The following is a 19,711-nucleotide window of genomic DNA, read 5'->3' on the forward strand; positions in this document are numbered from 1 at the left end:
ATTCTGTAATTGTCCTTTTCACCCTGTACTGCACATGCTATCTTAGTATCATCTGCAAACTTTGATACTTTGCTACTAATTCCTATATCTAAATCGTTAATGTACACCAAGAAAAGAAGAGGTCCTAGCACTGATCCTTGGGGTACCCCACTAACCACTTCCTTCCACTCAGACATTGCCCCATTTAATACTACTCTCTGTTTCCTATCAGAAAGCCATTCACTAATCCAATCAACTAACCTACCCCCTATCCCATGTAGTCTCAATTTGTACACTAGCCTCCTATGCGGTACCTTATCAAACGCCTTGCTAAAATCTAGATATATAACATCTATGCTATTTCCATCATCTAACTCCTTGGTAATATATTCTAAGATATCGAGCAAATTTGTAAGACAGGACCTCCCTGATCTAAAGCCATGTTGGGTATCTCTAATTAATCTATTCTCATTTAAATGCTCCCAAATACTACCCTTAATGATTTTCTCTAGTATCTACATACTATACTAGTTAAATACTATAATTATTCGCATCATCCTTCCTACCTTTTTAAATATTGGAGTAACATTAGCTAACTTCCAGTCCTGAGGTATCTCAGCAAACCTAAGTGATCTTTCAAAGATTAACTTAAGTGCTTCAGAAATACTGTCTACACCCTCCCTAAGTACTCTGGCATGTAGCTCATCAGGACCACTAGCTTTCCTATCGTCTAGTTCAAGAATAAATTTCCTAATAATTCCCGGTTTTATATCAATATTTTCTAAAGCTCTTAAACTACTCGTCGCACTGTTTGTAACAGGATTTCCTATTCTTTCCTAGTAAATACTGAAGAAAATTGTTCATTCAATAATTCTACTATGTCTTCATTTTGATCCACTACTACACCATCTTTTCTGAGTGGTCCAATCCTATCCTTATTTCTTTTATCACTGACCTTGTAATAACTATATAATTTTTGGGATCTTTACTCCCAGCTCTAGCTAGTTTTATCTCTGCCTGCCTTTTACTTTTTTATAACCTTACTCAAATCATCTCTGACCTGTCTGTACCTAATCAAATCTACATCTTCCCACTTTTCTGCAACTCTCTGTATGCCCTCTTCTTCTCTCTGATCTGGCTACCTATCTCATGAGTCCACCATAATGGCTTCCTGTTTCTCTGCCTTATATCTTTGTAAGGGATACACTGCATCACTATACCCTTTACTACAACCTTAAAAATATCCCACATCTCCTGTGCAGTTTTATTTCCAAAACTATCTTCCCAGTTTACCTCTCCTAATAACTGACGTAACCTACCATAATTGCCTTTCTGATAGTTTGGGACTCTAGTCTTATTCACTATATTATCCCTACTGGAATTAATGATAAATCTAATTATATGATGGTCACTGTTTGCTAAAGTCTCTCCTACCTCAACTTCCTTTAAACAATGCTCAATATTTGTTAGTACTATGTCTAAAACCTTCCTCCCCTAGTAGGTTTATCTACCATCTGCACTAAATAGTTATCCTGAAAACTTTCCATAAACTTATTTTCACTAGCATCTCCTACCATCCTCTCCCAGTTTACTGACTTAAGATTAAAATCCCTAAGATAATTGTCTGACTAGTACACCCCTATTTATCTCATCTACCATAAGGTTGTCTACATCTGCTGACTGGTTAGGTGGTCTATAAAAGCTCCTACTCTAATAACCTTACTTTTGTTTACTCTAACATCCAGCCATAAGGACTCTACTCTGTTATCTACCTTAATACCATTAACCTGACTGGAAATGAAGGATTTTTTACATAAATAACTACTCCTCCACCTATCCTACCAATTCTCTGGTGTAAATACATAATGTATCCATCTACTTCATATTCTTTCCTATTTTCCTAAACTTTTCCTCATTTACCCATGCCTCTGTGACACATACAACATCTAAGTCCTCCTCAACTATATAACTAGATAACTCGTCCTTCTTGTTCCTAAGACTCCTGGCATTTACATAAAAACATTTAAGTCCTGCTACCTTCCTAGATGCTGTCTCCTTATTTGGAATCCTAATCTTATTCTCTCCTATTTGCACCTGGAAATCTTTCCTAATCTTTTCACTATCTCTGTTTATCCTATCTAATTTATGTCTAGCATCTTTCTTCTGGAATGCATTTGCTACCTCACCCCTACACTCCATCCCAACTCCCCTCCAGACATCCACTCAGCACATCCACACCCTTCCTACTCAGATGCACACCATCCCTAGCATACAAATCCTTCGCCCATAGAACCTATCCCATACATCCACAAAGCTGACACCCACATCCTTACACATCCCTTTTACCCGATCATTCACACCAATGGCTCTAGACAACCATTCCCTGCTAACATACACACGAGGCAAGATTCCTGACACTACACACCTCCTACCACTCTCCCTTATCTTGCCTAACATTTCCCGAAATCTTGCCACTAACTCCTCCGACCCACCTGCTCTGACATCGTTCCCACCTACGTGCAAAACTACTACACCCTCCTCTCCATCCCCCAACCCTCTTCTGCACCTCCTCACTCACTGCCTTCACACCTGCACCAGGCATACACACGTTCGTCCTCCTATCCCTGTCTTTCCCACAGAAAGTGCTATCTAAATACCTAACCTGAGAGTCACCCACCACACACACCTGAGGTGTGCTAGGCACAACCATCCTCCTCCTCTCCTCTACCCCTTCTTTCTCCTTTCACTCACCACAACCACTTCATTCACTCCACTCTCACTCTCCCCTCCCCTCCAACAAACCGAACCTATTTTCACACTCAACAGGTTTAGTCCTATCCTCCCTAACTGCCTCCGCTTTCCTTCCCTCGCAACCTGCCATCTCTGCCCATCCTGACTACTATCTTTCCCAGTCTGGCTCGCCTGCTCCCTCTTCCCCACTCTGCTCTTCCCGACAGAGGGCCAAGCCACCCTGTCGCCCTCAGAAGGTCCAACCTTCGGCCTAACACTGATCTCCTGCCTAATTTTTTCCACTGCCTCCCAAGCCTCTTAACCTCCTCCTTCAACTCAAAGATGAGAACTTCGTTCGCACTTTTCCCCTCACTTAGCTTTCTGATTTCCTCTCGCAATTCTCGGTGCTCAAGAGAAAGAACTAAATTCTCGCTCTTGAGCCTACACACCATACACTCAGAAAAGTCAACGACCTTCCTGTCATGCCCACACATCTCACACACAACAAACTCTCCCAATCCCATCGCAACACTCTCTTTCACGCACTCAATCACACTCTGATATTGCTTGGGAATAGATACAAAAACCTGACTTACTGTGCTACTGTCTGTCACTCTTTCCAGAAACATGCAAGTGAACTACATATAGTAAAAGAATCCATTGATGTCTTGATGTCAGGTTGCGTGGCTGATCAGATTCAATTGTTGCACTTTATGAGAAACTTACGAGGTACAAAAGCTCATTCTTGAAATGGTAGTCGTGAAGATGAGGTTAATGCATGAGCCAGTAGTGTCAGCAGTTTAATTTAAGTAGTACAGGAAATCTTAGAAATATAGGAACATTTTAGATATGTAACACAAAATTCTCATTCTTATTTCTTTTTTTTTTTTTTTTTTCTTTTTTTTTCTTGCAGGAGTTGACATACTTCACCAAGAAGGAAATTTTATAGTAAGTCTGTGAACTAATTTGTTATTGGATTAGCTTTAAAGCATGCATGTATGTTGAAAGCCTGGATCTGCAAATTGGCTATATGTTTCAAGAATATTATTTTTCTGTCAATTTGCAGTTTCATCCAACCATGGAGCCTCTAATGTTGCTTACGCATTTTTTTTCTGTTGAGAAATGTAGCAAATTGATTGATGGTACATATAATTTTCATCACAAATTGATATTTTTTTTTAGTTATGACTATTTTCACCTCCAACATATGCCTACCTCTCATTCCTAATGATTTTGTGGATCAGTGGGAAATCAGCATATTTGGGTTTGGGAGCATTAGATCCAGTAATGTGCATTGCAAAAGAGGTTAGAAATCAACAAAAATCACATAAGAGATCCCTGAAAATATTTGACAGTGGCTGCAGTGGTAGTGAGTGTTGCTTTCTTATTGTTGAGCAGCATTGCCAATAATTTGCTACATTTCTGGCTGTATCCAGTATATTTAGTGAAAACTCCAAAGGCTAACTAACCAAATCCAACATCATAACTTAGTTTCCCCAAGAGCTACTAACCAAACCCAACATTCTGACCTAGAAGGCCTTGCAATTCTTTCTTTGGACATTGAGATTGGACATTGGAGATTGAGAAGTGCTAGGCATCTTTCCCAGGAATCTTGTAAAAGATCACTAGTTCAGCAGCTTTTATAGTTTATTATGTAACTCAGGCCTGTTCTCACACTATTGCTGAATTTGAAATAACTAGCTGGGAATACTTTACAAGGTGTGTCTCTGTGTAGGTTTATTTGCATTAATGTACCCCATAGAATTTAATTTATATTCTTTGCAGTGTCATACAAATGTTTTCATGATCTTTCATCAAAATTTTTATTACATTTAATTGGATTTCTTCTCTTTACTATTTTGTATTTTCATTATTCTGCCTTCTTTGTCTTTGTATATGATTTCATTGGCATAATTTTGTGCTTCACCAGGGGGACATTATGTAAGAAGTGACCTTAATACCACATTCCTTGTTTTCTTTAGTTTGGGACATTTGTTCATGGTGTGACATTGCACCTCTTGCTTCATCTTCTAAGAATTGCATTGTTATTTTCAGTGGAATTCATCTTTGGTTGTTAGTAATTTGTTATCATTATTATTATTCATTTTTACTTTTCTTCAGTGCTCACAAACGCTTCAAGAATTTGGCATTAGAGAAAGTTGGCCACAACCGCAATGCAAAGCTTCCTATGGACAAGTTGCTCTCACTCCCTGAACTGCGAGCCAATCCTTTTGGTGAACGCATGTGTCTCATCTTCTCTTCAACCAAGGCAGGTGTACATGTCCTCTGTAGGCAAATATAGGTATATATTAAAATGGGAATAATGTTTTCAGTTGTAGGCCAGGATCCTCTGAGTTTTTAAGTACAGTAAACTTAATTCAGTATAGGATATGTGCCAGCCACTATGAAATGGAGTTAAAAATGTATTAGGTATATTCTATAATTTCCTTTACACCTTAGAAATAACATTAACTGCTTCAGTGCCATGATGCATTTTCTTATTCATTCTGCATCCTCTTATACAGCTTCAAAAACTTATGAGGGGATTAAAATAGTGAAGACTGGCCAATAGTCTTCTGACCCCTAATAACCCCAATAGACCCTTCCTAATGTCAATAAAATCATCTAATTGTGCACAAAACTCATGGTAAAAATATCCATTATGTGAGCAGCTACTTACACACTGATTAATAAGTCTTGCAATTCAAGCATTAGTGTAAGGAATAATAGTGTCATATATTGAATGAAAGTTCATAATTCAAATACATAATAACCTTCCTTTCCTTTGATCTTTATCCCTTTTTTTTCATATGAATAATAAAATACAAGAAGAACTATTGAATGTTTATGGTGGTAAGGCACATTGGCTAATTACAGTGTGTGTCTTTGAGGATGGAGACAGTACCTTGGAAGACTTCCTGGATATGATAAGCTAATTACATTGTGTGTCTTTCAGGATGGAGACTGTACCTTTGAAGACTTCCTGGATATGATGTCGGTGTTCAGTGAGGCTGCCCCAAAATCAGTGAAGGCAGAATATGCTTTCAGGATTTTTGGTAAATTCTAATGTTTGTTTTGGGCATTTTGTGATTGGGCCAGTGGGAAGGGAGGAGTCACTGTGGGTGTGTGGGGAGAGAGGGAGAGGGAGACGGAGAGAGAGAGAGGGGGGTGATGGGGAGGAGAGAGGGGGAGGGAGGGCTCCACAGGGCATGCATTGTGCCCAAGAGGTCCTACCATTGTGGCGACTGCTTCCATCATCTCGCAGCTCTCTTGTTCCATTCTCTACCTAGGTATCATCTTGTAGCTCTTTTGTTCTTTTGTATCTATCCATCTTCTTACAGCTCTTTTCCTCCACAATATCTTCTTGCAGCATCCTTCTTTTCCTGTATCTATCTTCTTGCAGCTCCCTTCTTTTATATCTTCTCTTTCTCTTCCTCTCTAATGGTAACCAAGAAGGCTCGAAGAAGTAGACGTGTATGTTTGGGTACCAACTCTATCCTGTGGATGAGATATAGGAACTGGTGTTACTAGAGAGCTCTGGGTTGAGGAGTGTGATTGGAACATGTGTAGCTTGTAAGAAAAAGTACAAGAACAGAGAGAGAGATGTTGGGATGAAGAAAGACTATCTGGGAGGAAGGGATAATTTGTGAGACTTGAGGATGAACTACAATAAGATTAAAAAGAGAGCACCTGTAGGAAAAAATAGAGATAACAAGCTTGTTGGTGAGATGGATACTGTTAAGATCACATGTCAGATCCCTAAAGACGACAGCAAGGCAGAAATAGTGCACAACCTTGACATACTCTGGGACTTTTAATGTGGTGAGGTGTGGAATGGCAGATATTGTAGTGCCTGAAAAAATTGCTTGAAACTCAATTCTGGCAATTATGATTGATGTCTTGGAGGGAATACAGTAAATATACAATCTAGTGGAGATGATTAATTTTTGAGAGTAATATTATGTGTTAGACATAACATTTCTTTTTGTGACCTGTTACACTAGAAAAAATTCAACTTAAAGATTCCTGATTTACAGATATGAGGTGCTCAGCCTGAATTGATATGTTATACCATTTACTACTTGATATCTTCTAAATTAGAAGTGCCTCCTATGTATATAATTTCCTTACTATTCAGTCACTGTTTATTATAAGAGTTTATTATTAGTTTAATGACGCTCAAATTTATGGCCATTTCTTCATTCAAGCTCATTTCTTACAGAATGTTAGTATATTTTGATGAAGTTTCTTTGCCAGACTTTGACGGTGATGATTATTTGGGCCGAGGTGACCTAGAGGAGACCATCACCAAGCTTGTTAGTCCACAGCGTTTCTCCTCAGAAGACATGGAGGTGAGTGCAACGTGGTTTATTTGTTTAGACTCTACAGTCTTGCACTGTTAAAGATAAAGTTGAAAGTTCCAAAAAAAATGTGTGTTCCCTTGCTCCTACTGACATACAGTGCCTGCTCTACCCAGCACAGGACAAGGAGTCACACTCTAGGAGGAAAGATAAGGAAGGAAGGGGTGATGTGCAGCCATGCTCACCTAGCAGTTGGCTGGCAAAGTAATGACACCAGTCACTTTGTTTTTAAACAGAGTTACAAGTGATTGAAGCTTGAGAAACTTTGATACTGTTTTCTAATTTTTTTTTTGTGTGTGTGTGTGTGTGTGTGTGTGTGTGTGTGTAATTAATCTTGGTCGCCTGCTGGTCACCCAGCCAGTCTTCCCCATTATGGAGCGAGCTCAGAGCTCATAGACCGATCTTCGGGTAGGACCGAGACCACATCAACACACAACACACTCCGGGAAAGCGAGACCACAACCCCTCGAGTTACATCCCGTACCTATTTACTGCTAGGTGAACAGGGGCCCCACATTAAGAGGCTTGCCCATTTGCCTTGCCGCTTACCGGGACTCGAACCCGGGCCTCTTGATTGTGAGTCGAGCGTGCTAACCACTACACTACACTGTGTGTGTGGCACACGACTCCCTTTCTATGCATGTGCTTCAAATGCTTGTTCAGTTTCAAGTTACAATAATTCCACATTTTTTTTTCTCACAATAAGATTCATTAGATACCAAAGTATTAAATTGATGGTGACAAACACATTGGTTACTATGCACTATACCCAGACACAGATCTGTTACACACACACACTGTTGCAGGTTCCTGCATAGCAACAAGTAGTTAAGGAATGTAAAATATTTGCATCATTTTTTTTTTTTTTTTTTTTTTTTTTTCAGGCTTTAGTCAACCGAGTGTTGGAAGAGGCGGATCTGGATGATGATGGAATGTTGGCTTTTGCAGAATTTGAACATGTCATTTCAAAATCTCCTGACTTTGCTAAGTGAGTAAATTTGAGGCAAAGGAAATTTGATATGAAGAGATGCAGACCATAGATTAGTCTGATTATTTTAGTCGGATTATTTGAAGTTGAAATATGATACATACCATCACCAAACTTTTAAAAAATGTGTGTTTTCCCCATTATATCAGGAACCTTTTCCCAGTGAACTCAGGATTTAGTTACTTGTCACTGAGCTGCCAAGCATGTTGGGTTTTGGGACAGGAGGCTAAATGGCAAAGGATACTATCAAAGATGGCTCAGCCAATTATGTCTATCTAAGCTTTATAATCTGTCTAGTGAAGATAGAATTAAAATATATGAAAATATTAAAGTCATGTGGTAGGTTAAAGGATTCCCTTCCTTTCTTAGAGACAGGTTAAATGTAGACACTTCCAGCAACAAGAACTTCCTAAGCTCTCAGTCATTGTGGCACCATTGGTCTGAAATTAACCCTAATTACCTTGACTCATTCCTTCATGGAAGAAGCATTTCATCCAAAGTAACAACACACTAACCTGATATAGTTAGTCCATGTACTTCACACCATAAATTTATTGAGCCATGAACAGATAACCACAATGATAGTATTTTCTTGTAAACCAAACCATATTTTGTTTATATTCCACAACGTATCAGTTTATTTTTTTTATTTAAAAGTAGGCCAAGATGAGTTCTGCCTGGCAGCTCTTGAATCTTTTATCCTTTCAGAAATGCTTTCTTAAATTTCAATCACTAATTTTTGACATTTTTTATTTTCAGTTCATTTAGGATACGTCTCTGAGAAAATCAAACTTGAAGCAGCAGCATCTTGGATTGAACACTTAGTTTTGTGCGAGAGCTTCCAGCCATTATCTTAGCCACCACCAGCTCCCCATCAGATTGTGCAAGAATCTCACTTGTGAAAAAGTCAGGCAACAGGAGTGGTGGATGTACGTGTCTTTTACACAAGAATCTCACTTTCATGAACGTGTTTTAAGAATCATAGTATAATGACATTTATCAGGTCTGAGATTAACTACTCTGCACTATATTTACCTCATGCACATGGATGGGATAGCAGTGATTTTTGAGATTTAAGAAAATATTTTGTGTGCATGTGTGTAGTTTATATATTAAAGAATAAATCAGGCCCATGGAGGCTTGTCTATTCTTGATGTCCAACAAGATTCATTAATAATACATGTTTTGACCTTCCTTTACCATAAGATGTGTCCTTTACCATAAGATGTGGCCTCTCTTCTGCTGTGGGTTGGTAAAGCCTATATGGACATTCTACAATATAGTTGTTACATCAATGCTTTATGTGAAGCAGTTGATGCTGATATGGTAGTTATGACCCTCCTTAGTCTCATCTTTAGACTTCTAGGAATAAAGAGATGAAATGCAGAGTGGGTGAGATGCATTGTATTAAAATCACTTTTCTGTTTGTATTGGCTCTTTGGTAACCATTCTTAATTTAATTGTGTGGCATTTAAAATTAGCCAGTTTAAAAAAGTGTACCACCTTAATGGAATTTTATTATTTGGATTTGTAGTAAATGGTGCAGGACTTAATGATATCATTAAGACAAATATATGGTCAACAGCATTTTATATTCTGTGTGAACAAATAATATAGGTAAGTGACAGAAAACAATACTTGAAATGAGAACTCTCCTAATTTGATGAATCAAGCCCCCAACAAGTATTCCCAAGAGGACTGTGTGTGTGTGTGTGTGTGTGTGTGTGTGTGTGTGTGTGTGTGTGTGTGTGTGTGTGTGTGTGTGTGTGTGTGTGTGTGTGTGTATATACAGTTTCATGGTTTGTGAGACTTGAAAAGCTGTATTTAATTTTCCTATTGCCAACTGAATTAATATGAATTAAGAGTTGGGAAAACTAAATTAAAAACTCACCTGAACAAAGTTTATTTACTAGATGAATACCTTCCCCTTGTAGGGTGTAAACAGCCTTACCATGAGAAGTGTGTAAGTAGAAGACAACTGTGAAGGAAACCATAGATAGTGTAAACAAATATTTCTTGGAATGCTAAGAAATAACATGAAAAATGCCAAAATATTAAATCTAAAGTATTTATCACAAAGAAATACAGATCTACATCTCCATATACTATATCTGGCTGACAAATACCACACCCACACACTCCTACTTTATAGTTATTATGTATTGTTCATAGTTGAGAGTTTCTTAGCTTATTGTAGATTACTGAATTTTGTCTAAAAACCAAAGAATTGAATGTTTTATATATATGTTCTAAATAAAACCAAAAGATTTCATAATTGTCAGTTGTGTTTTCTTTACCTAATATTTTGTTACACGATGTACACAAGCCAAAAAGGGGAGCCTTGTGTACTTAATGTAAACTGATGACACGACAAGTAAATTTTGTGCATCAACTAACAGTATTCTTTCTTCCTAACAACTGAAGAAATAACTATTTACTAAATTGAACTTACATCAAAACTGTACGTAGATACTGGTGATCAAAACCTAAACGACACATACTCTACAGACTTAATCAGGTATTATGTATGTACGTACAATAGGTTTCCAGATCCCCCCCTCTCTCTCTCTCTCTCTCTCTCTTAACTAGTAAATCATTCAAGAAATATGAACGAGATAACAGCCAACTTTCAGGAAAGAATGTAATACCATTTACTTATTTGGATTACTAGAATACGGTTTGTATCAAGTGTTCATCCAAAGCTAGAATATGGAGCAATTACATGTATTGCCGCAATAAAAAAGGCATAATGGAGCTTGAAAGTGCATAATGCGAGAAAAGATTAAAAAAATTTAAGCTTAACCGGAAGGAGAGAGAGGGAGAGAGAAATTTGGCTGCTAGTGGAGAATAAATAGGCGAGATAATTATATACGTATGGCAAGAGTAGCTCATTGATAATGAAGGTTGTGACATCATGACTGGCTGACACTACACATCGGGTAATAATGTAATACGAGCACAATTATAAAGGGAACTCATTGTACAATATTGGTTTTACACCGTGTACCGCCTTTGTAGTTTCCTTACGTCTTTCATTCTTTCTCTAAGTTTTTATTCCCTGACTTAAAATTGAAAAGAATTATAGCCTCATCAGTGCACAATTTGTGAGTTCGCTAGTATTTTTAAGCGTTGCAGAGTATTAACAAGTGTCCTCTTAAGAAATGGTTATACCACACGACGATTAACGCTGATTGCCATGTCTCCTCAATGCATGAACAGTTTTTTGAAGCAAGACATGTCACACTTCGCTGGGCTGGCCGGTCAAGGGACACGTCAGAGTAGAATGTGGTACTAGTACCTATTCCCTTTCCTGCAAATATATATATATTTTTTTTTCGTACTACCGAGCGACATTGGGGATTTGTAACAACGTTCTGTTTATTTCAAGATAAAGACTGTAGTGTAAAGGAAATGACAAATAAAGCTCGCTATTGAACAGTGCAATAAAAAAGATGACGTAAAACTGACTTTGCTTATAACCTAACACTTGCTTCAAGTCTCTCAGTCTCATCGTAGTTCCCGGCGCAAGGACGCAACGCGCTGTATTTTGTGCCTCTTATGCATGCTGTCCCGTGCCTTGTGGTCACTTTACAATTGTACAGAGAGTTTTGAGGTTAAGCAAACGGCCGTGCGGCTTAACAGCATTTACATACATAATGAAGAGGTCATCCTTCGGTGACGCGCCCTCACACCCTGAGGTGTCAAAATTATGGCAGCTTGAGACCGTATCCGAGTATTATATATATATATATATATATATATATATATATATATATATATATATATATATATATATATATATATATATATATATATATATATAGAGAGAGAGAGAGAGAGAGAGAGAGAGAGAGAGAGAGAAATTTCCGCTCCTTAAATGCTACTAGATGTTTACGTAACTAAGTTTACCCCGGAACAAGTTACGACGAGAGTGAGTGAAGATGAGCAGGTGGATCACAAGGTTGACATGTGGCAAGACATTGAAACCTGTGAAAGTCCTCACGTCACCCATCCCGCTGCCACCCACCTCCGGCACCCCGGGCTGACCTGCCAGGCTCTGCTCATCTTGTTTTACATACTGTTCCCGTTGCCTGAACTATAGTTCGGCCCGTAGTAATGATGTATCTCTTGGACTGTGTGCAAATCTTTCTTGGTGCAAACTACTGTCGTTTGTCTCAGCATCGGAGTGTGATCTTGAGGAATTTCAGACTAATGAAATGATCAAGAAAATCCAAATTCAATTAAGTAGAGGCCTGTGCGGGACGAATGTAGCTAGTCTCCGGGCGGCCAGTCACGTCCCGCCCATCCAGCCTTCATCTCGACGCACGGCTCCGCACCAGCGGCCAAGCGTACATCCGCACCTTCTTCAGTTCTTCATTTTATACTTTAATTACTGACTTTTTATGACCGTTTTATTTCTCTGAACTGGAGACGTGGGACATTCCACAACTGGCATTCACAATCTATGTTAATAAAGTGTATACGTGATTCAAATACACTACCACTATTCTATGCTGATCATTAGAAACTCAAGGTCATACCAAGGTGTAAACGTTAGAAAAAAATAAAGTTGCTTCAGAAGTCAACATTTCTCAGAAATAAAAGAAAGAACCTTTCGTGGTGTGTATGTTATCGTGTGAAGGCAGTCATGACCCGCACACAAGTCTGGACATCAATAATCGCGGCTTGTGTGGTCTGACATTACATATATGTAGACTTCTGGTATTGGACTTTAATATATTAAAGAGCTTGTGTGTGTGTGTGTGTGTGTGTGTGTGTGTGTGTGTGTGTGTGTGTGTTTTCCTCACAAAATATAAAATAAATCATTCCACTCGTTCACCGTCATCTATTTTTTTCCTATAAATTGGCATCACCACTTTTACAGCTTGAAATGTCGACAGACTGATAGCAAACTGTCATTGGTCAAACATCACGTTGACGTCTGGCAGCAAACCAGTGCACAGCACGACGCTGTGACGCGAGCGTGCCTTCGGCACAATCTCTAAACAATAACATCGCTTCCCTGCTCCTCCACTTGGTAATGACACCCTCCACCACGCTACAGTTAAGTCACATGTTTAAAATACACAATAATTCTTTGTAATCTAATGTCTAATGCAGTCTACACTTGTCACGTCATTGAGTGATTGAGAATCAAATCTGTCATGCACCTTGCCACCTACTGACTGTAAAAGAAATCTAACATCCACAGCTCATAATTGGGTTTCTCTGATTCCAAGAAAAAAGATAAGAAACTGAATAATAAAGAGCAGCAAAAGTAAAGATTGCATGTAAGTATATGTACCTACCATTCAATAACAACACAAAGTGACGACGAATAATAGTAGGAATAACCAACGGGAATAACAAGGACAATTATACCTAATCAATGATAAGTGACAGCTTGTGAGTGAGGTGTAAAGGAGTCATTCATGAATGGTAGCACTGTAGAGACACCACGTGAACACTGCCAAAAGATAACGAACCGCTCTATAACAAAATCAAGAGCGAATCAGAACTGAGAGAACTTATCTACGCGTATCGTTCTTATCCACTTGCCCCCTACCTCATCCCCACTTCACCAGCCACACGAGGTCTTCTATTAACCTCCTGAGTACCATGACGCGATTCCATATTCACTTTGCTTACTATTTGGTGACTTTATACAGCTTCAGAAACTTATTGGAGAATTGAAATACTGAAGACTGTGGCCATTAATCTTCTGACCTCCATAGACCCTTCCTAATGTCAATAAAATAGTCTAATACTACAAAAACTCAAGGTAAAAATGTGTTCCAGTATTGAAGAGGTTAAGGAAAAGAGGAGGAAGACGCAGCATGAGTCATCCCCACCATCGCCCCCGCCCCTTCAGCCCACTAATAAAGCGCACGCGACTGGAAAGTTGGCTGTAAAACTCTCATCAGTTCAGGATCATCTCGGAATACGCGGTGATGTGCTTTGTGTTCCGATGGTTCTGGTAGGCTTACCCTGATAACCCTTGCCGTGCACACCGGAGGGAGAGTGACTCAAATGCGTTGCTGGCTGACGGTGGAAATTAAGCGTCTATTCTTTTAATCGCAAAGGAAGTCCTAACCAATGTTATTTAGGATCTTAGAAATAAATGCAACTATTGGATCTTCTTTTTCTCTTTTTTTTCAAATCACGTGTCTGTCTCTCTTTTTCTTTCTGTCTCTGTCTGTGTCCCTCTCTCTCTGTCTGTCTGTCTCTCTCTCTCTCTCTCTCTCTCTCTCTCTATTTGACTAAATAAGAACAAGACAAGCAGTTCCAATATAACTAACAATTATAGCAAAATATCCCGACACATTCGTCTTATCAATCAATAAATCTCATACTTCATTGAGCTCTTGTGGTTTAGAAGAAGTGCTAATGTACTCAATATTTTGGTCGCAGTAACTTCTTTATTCATACTTGAGGCACCTTTGGCGTAAACAAATGAGTTGGAGGAGGGATGGAGGGAGAAAGGGATGAGGGGAGACGAGATAGAGAGCGAGGGAGGATGAGGGAGGGAGAGTCAGCAACAAGAGGCAAATAGGCACAGGGAATGGAGATCAGGGGTCATAGTGAATGTGATGAGCCACCTCCGCTCTGCACCGGGCGCCATCTGCTGCCGGGGTGTGACGCTACTCGACCTCTGCCCCTCGCGACCCTGTCTTCAGCTCTCACGCTATCGTCGTCGTCCTTCCGTTTACCTCCGTATCGACGCTTGTCACATCACCACCACCTTGCTAGGTGACTCTTAGCTTGCAATCCACTTCATGAGTGAGTGACAAAGGTTTCTTCCGGCACGGAGCGTCATATCACTTGCTACACTTTAAAAGGCCCGTATTCTGAAACACTTTGCTCTCTCAATCACTGTTTTCCAAAGGCTGCAGTTAAAGACATGCGTATTTTTAAGGGTATTTTTATGATTCTGGTGATGGACTGATAAGATTTCTACCTTATTAAAAAGGAGAAACTGTCTTGAAAATCCGGCTAATTGTCTCTGCAGCCTTGGAAAAGTATCGTGGCGAGAAAGCAAGGCATTTCTGAATACTGGCTTCTATCATGCGAGGCAAAAACCACTAATATCTTATTTCTGTAACACTTGCAAAATATTGGAAACTGCATGAAGCGAGAGCAAGATAAAAGATGATACTTGAGATATGCGCCGAACAATTTTCTTTTATTTAAATTTTATATTACGAAAAATCAAACATCCTTAAAAAAAAAAAAAAAAAAAGCCCGGACCGTCACTCCATGCACTCATTGCCCACCAACGGCGACACACCGAGCCACGCAGGCAACGACCATTCTCCTAATAATCTTACTGCGTTAACACCAACATTTATGTAGATATACATCAATCTGCTTTCATAATCACACACACACACACACACACACACACACACACACACACACACACACACACACACACACACACACACACACACACACACACGCCCGGTAGCTCAGTGGTTAGAGCACTAGCTTCACAAGCCAAAGGACCGGGGTTCGATTCCCCGGCCGGGTGGAGATATTTGGGTGTCTCTCCTTTCACGTGTAGCCCCTGTTCACCTAGTAGTGAGTAGGTACGGGATGTAAATCGAGGAGTTGTGACCTTGTTGTCCCGGTGTGTGGTGTGTGCCTGGTCTCAGGCCTATCCGAAGATCGGAAACAATGAGCTCTGAGCTCGTTCCGTAGGATAACGTCTGGCTGTCTCGTCAGAGACTGCAGCAGATCAAACAGTGAATTACACACACACACACATTGTTATGAGAAGGAAAGGAAGTTAGCTGTGTTCAAGTGCCTTGATAGAGCCTCACTTCAGAACATAGCTAGCGTCATCTGTAAGAGCAGTGGCTCACCCTTCCCACGACCCAGCGCCCCGCTCCTGCCACAGTCGGTCTGTTGTTCACTTTTCGCTGGCCCCAAGCGAAAACTTGATGGTGAATTCTCGCGCCGGGTCTTTGGCCATACACATTTGTGGTTTATATTCCTTGGTGCTATTTCATTCGTAGCACATCGGAAGACAACTGACCAACTTTATTCAGATTTGCACCAGCAGCATCACCACCAGGAGCAATAACATTAAGTGACAAACAACAGTACGAGTGCATTGAACTTTCTAATGAATCTCCCTTGCCTGACCCCTGCCAAGTGTTCCCGTAATCTTCTAAACTACTCAAAATTATTAGTTCTGAAACTCTTCTCAACAATATGATTACCGTTAGCTGTCAAAATTTTCTGGGAAAATTTGTCTTAGTTGCAAAATTATTTCCAGTAGCAAACTGAATTTACGGTAATTCATCAGATTTTAAGAAATCTACTGAAGTAGCAAAGTCGCTAGTAGAGCATTTAAAGTATGTACAGCTCTTCATACCTGTGCGGCGCCCACTGCCTATGAACTAGACCATGATGAAAAGCGCGGGTTGAATTTTTAAGAGAAATCTACTGCTGTCAGTGTACAATCTATAGCTCGCGTGTGAATTCTTTTCACTAATGAAAACGCTCCAAAATTCAAATTTTCAAAGGCTTTGTTCATGGCTGATACAGATGAAATCATACAAGAATCAATCTAAAATTTCAACAACTTTGTCAGAATTATCAATGGAATATCATATACGAGTGAGTGAAATCTTCGCGACACAAGCGCGGTGTAAGCACGAACACATGCCAAGCTTTGTACTAGTTAATCACCTCTCTGCTGTCACAGTAGTTGGCACGTGTCCTGCTCAGTTTCTGACGATTCAGTGTACGTCGTCCAGTCTTCATTGTTTTTCTCCATCTAATTGCCAGCTGTATTGACAAAATGTATAACTTCTCTTAAAGTAGAAAAAAAATATTTCACGCATCAAACAGACATCCTCTATTTATTGGCAAAATGCATTTTTTCAAAGATTCCACTATGCATCTACTTTTGTATAGTACACTTCAAATATACACGAGAAGACACGAAGTTGTCATTTTGCCATTCACGCAATGTGCCATTTCCTCCTCCCATCCCGGCGGTCACTGGCTGGCTTCATTTACCACCAGCGGGCTCTTCATCAACAGATTCTTTGCCGCTGATACTGTAGGAAGCTTCCTCGAAAATATATGACCACGATATTTTTATTGCCTGATACCGTTCCCGAGTGTGATCCGGGACGAGGGTTCATGGCTGGAGGGGGAAGGAGCGCGGCCCGCCAGCCCCCTGCAGGTCATGAGTCAATTGGCAACTTCCCGTCGAGATTGAGCCGGTGGATGGTCCATTGTGTACCTGGATGGGTGGAAGGTGGCAGGGGCCTTCTTCCGGGCGCCACGCAGCTTTCCCTCTGAGCTCGCCTGCCTGACTTCCGTGCCACGCTCTGACTTGCCTTAGTTCACTCCAGAAGTACAATACAATCAGCAATAACTCACTTACAATGCCGACTGCTATTCTCTCTCTCTCTCTCTCTCTCTCTCTCTCTCTCTCTCTCTCTCTCTCTCTCTCTCTCTCTCTCTCTCTCTCGTTGTCCCTGTATTCCCGGTTCTCCCTCATTACTGGATAGCTGTTTTTTCCATCACTCCAATTTGCCAGTGTCTCCGTCTTCCTCAGTCGTCTGTTTTTGTCATACAGTAACGAGCACCAGAGCACATCATCCAGTTAGGGTGATGACGCAATGTTCACCTTCCTGCTCCTCTCGTACACGTTACAACCACCACCACCACCACCACCACCACCACCACCACCACAACCTTGCCAGCAAATCCCATACTTAACCCCTTCAATATTGGGGCACATTTTTATCCTGAGATTTGTGAACGAGTAGACCATTTTATTGACATTAGGATGGCGTCTGTGAAGGTGAGCAGATCAATGGCCACAGTCATCACTATTTTAATCCTTCACATGTGTTTCTGTATAAAATCACCAAATAAGAAGCAGAATTATCGTCAACATCATCAAAAATAATAACAATAGTTCATATTATTTAGCATCACCTCATTCTGAACTACTGTAGTAATATCACGTGTTCCTATTATTGCCTTCTGACTCACCATAACCCCACACCAAGAAAGCAATTGCTATTCATCACCATCGATTCGTAACAAACTTGTGTTTTTAAATGTCTTAGGATGTCATAAAGGTTACTTTCGAAGGCCACAGATATTCAGCCGGAATTCCAGGCGTGTTTTTCCAGATTAATGAACCAGAATTCTTGCTAAACTACTATTCCTACCATGAAAATAACCCGAGTCTTAAAAGTTATCGAAGGAAAACCCCATAATGATTGAGAAGACATTTCACACATCCACGGCCTTTGTCGATATTTTCTTTGTTAGACTGACGACAGGAGTCATAAGCGAAGGAGAAAGAAAGAGGAACGTGGAGTGCGGTGGCGGCGTGTGGGGGCAAGAGGGCAGGTGACACCGAGGCAGGTGCTCGAGACAGCTGCCGCGAGGACTGACAGCAAATTGTGGTGCTGGTAACAATGATTATATTATTTAGATGGGAAAGAAAGAAGGCGTATGTAACTACTACTGTGCAAAAAAAAAAAAAAGACCAGAAACTAAGTGGAGGAAATCGTTGCTCATTTCACTACAAGTAGAATAATGTAGATAAGCCAGGAAAACGAAATAACTGATTGAGGAACAGAGTTAATCAAGAGAAAAGGAAACAATGCTAAAAAGGTAAATAATAAAAAAGACACTAAGTACTAGAACATCCAGCATATGTTCACAAATGAAGGAAAACCTGAAAATTCATCAGATGTGACGCATCATCAGATGTGACGCAGATACAAAGAACACAAAAAAGAGCGGGATTCAAGTGAAGGAAAAGAGAAAACAGTGAAGCCAAAGACTCGACGTTTCTACTCTGGAGATTTATCAAAAACAAATCAAGACAGACGTAAAGAATAAAAATAATAACTATAATTTTGCAACAAAGGAGAGAGAGAGAGAGAGAGAGAGAGAGAGAGAGAGAGAGAGAGAGAGTCTTCCTCCACCAAAAAGTGCGTATTTATTTATTACAGGATACGAACATCATTTAAATTTCCTTTCTAATTACAAATTTACAAAGAATATTCTCTCTCTCTCTCTCTCTCTCTCTCTCTCTCTCTCTCTCTCTCTCTCTCTCTCTCTCTCTCTCTCTCTCTCTCTCTCTCTCTCTCTCTCACCAGCCACCGTCACCTCTGTCTTCCTCTCGCCGCCCTTCTCACATTATTTCTGCATCACACGCCGCCCTCCTCAATTAGCAAGTCTATACCCGCTGCTCAACAAACGCTTACTGAAGACTTGTGTACATTAACTTATGTGTCGAGGTGGACGTGTTTGCGTATGTGGGAACGTGTGTGCGCGTGTGTGTGCTCCCGCGAGGTGGACACACACTCCACCCTGCCACTGTGCAACGCTCTCCTGCCCCTCTCCCTTCCGCCTCACCTGTCGCCCAGCCAGCCAGCCCCTACCCACTGGCCTGCCTCATCTCTTCCACCTCGCCCTCACCCTCACCCAGCTGGCCCCAAGCACACTGCCTCGGCCTCACACATTACACGGTGGGAGGCCTGCTAGCTTGTGTGCCGCGAGTCATCACACACACACACACGCACGCACGCACGCACGCACGCACGCACGCACGCACACACACACACACACACACACACACACACACACACACACACACACACAGAGA

General features: G+C 40.5%; 2 protein-coding genes across 8 annotated transcripts in view; one reads left to right on the forward strand and one right to left on the reverse strand.

The window, feature by feature from the left end:
• Positions 1-10,339, forward strand: part of LOC123518464 (calcium and integrin-binding protein 1-like) — a 12,757-nt gene extending 2,418 nt beyond the window's left edge. Inside the window, exons 2-8 of one of the 5 annotated variants that reach the window (XR_006678802.1) lie at positions 3,623-3,657; positions 4,831-4,978; positions 5,666-5,765; positions 6,955-7,061; positions 7,187-7,274; positions 7,955-8,058; positions 8,818-10,339. Coding sequence is in view for 3 of the 5 variants with exons in the window: in XM_045279296.1 (XP_045135231.1) it covers positions 3,623-3,657; positions 4,831-4,978; positions 5,666-5,765; positions 6,955-7,061; positions 7,955-8,058; positions 8,818-8,839 (516 nt within the window). In the remaining 2 variants the exon portion in view is untranslated. The remainder of the gene's footprint in view (positions 1-3,622; positions 3,658-4,830; positions 4,979-5,665; positions 5,766-6,954; positions 7,062-7,186; positions 7,275-7,954; positions 8,059-8,817) is intronic. The other 4 variants (XR_006678803.1, XM_045279296.1, XM_045279297.1 and 1 more) reach the window with 4 other exon arrangements.
• Positions 4,339-19,711, reverse strand: part of LOC123518466 — a 31,204-nt gene continuing 15,831 nt past the window's right edge. Inside the window, exons 3-5 of one of the 3 annotated variants that reach the window (XR_006678804.1) lie at positions 10,010-10,036; positions 5,944-6,207; positions 4,339-4,995 (exon numbers count right to left, since the gene is read on the reverse strand). Coding sequence is in view for 2 of the 3 variants with exons in the window: in XM_045279300.1 (XP_045135235.1) it covers positions 6,123-6,207; positions 10,010-10,036 (112 nt within the window). In the remaining variant the exon portion in view is untranslated. Of the gene's footprint in view, positions 4,996-5,540; positions 6,208-10,009; positions 10,037-19,711 lie in introns of those variants that run through there. The other 2 variants (XM_045279300.1, XM_045279301.1) reach the window with 2 other exon arrangements.

This window comes from Portunus trituberculatus, chromosome 43 (assembly GCF_017591435.1).
Source record: "Portunus trituberculatus isolate SZX2019 chromosome 43, ASM1759143v1, whole genome shotgun sequence".
Taxonomy (NCBI): Eukaryota; Metazoa; Arthropoda; class Malacostraca; order Decapoda; family Portunidae; genus Portunus; species Portunus trituberculatus.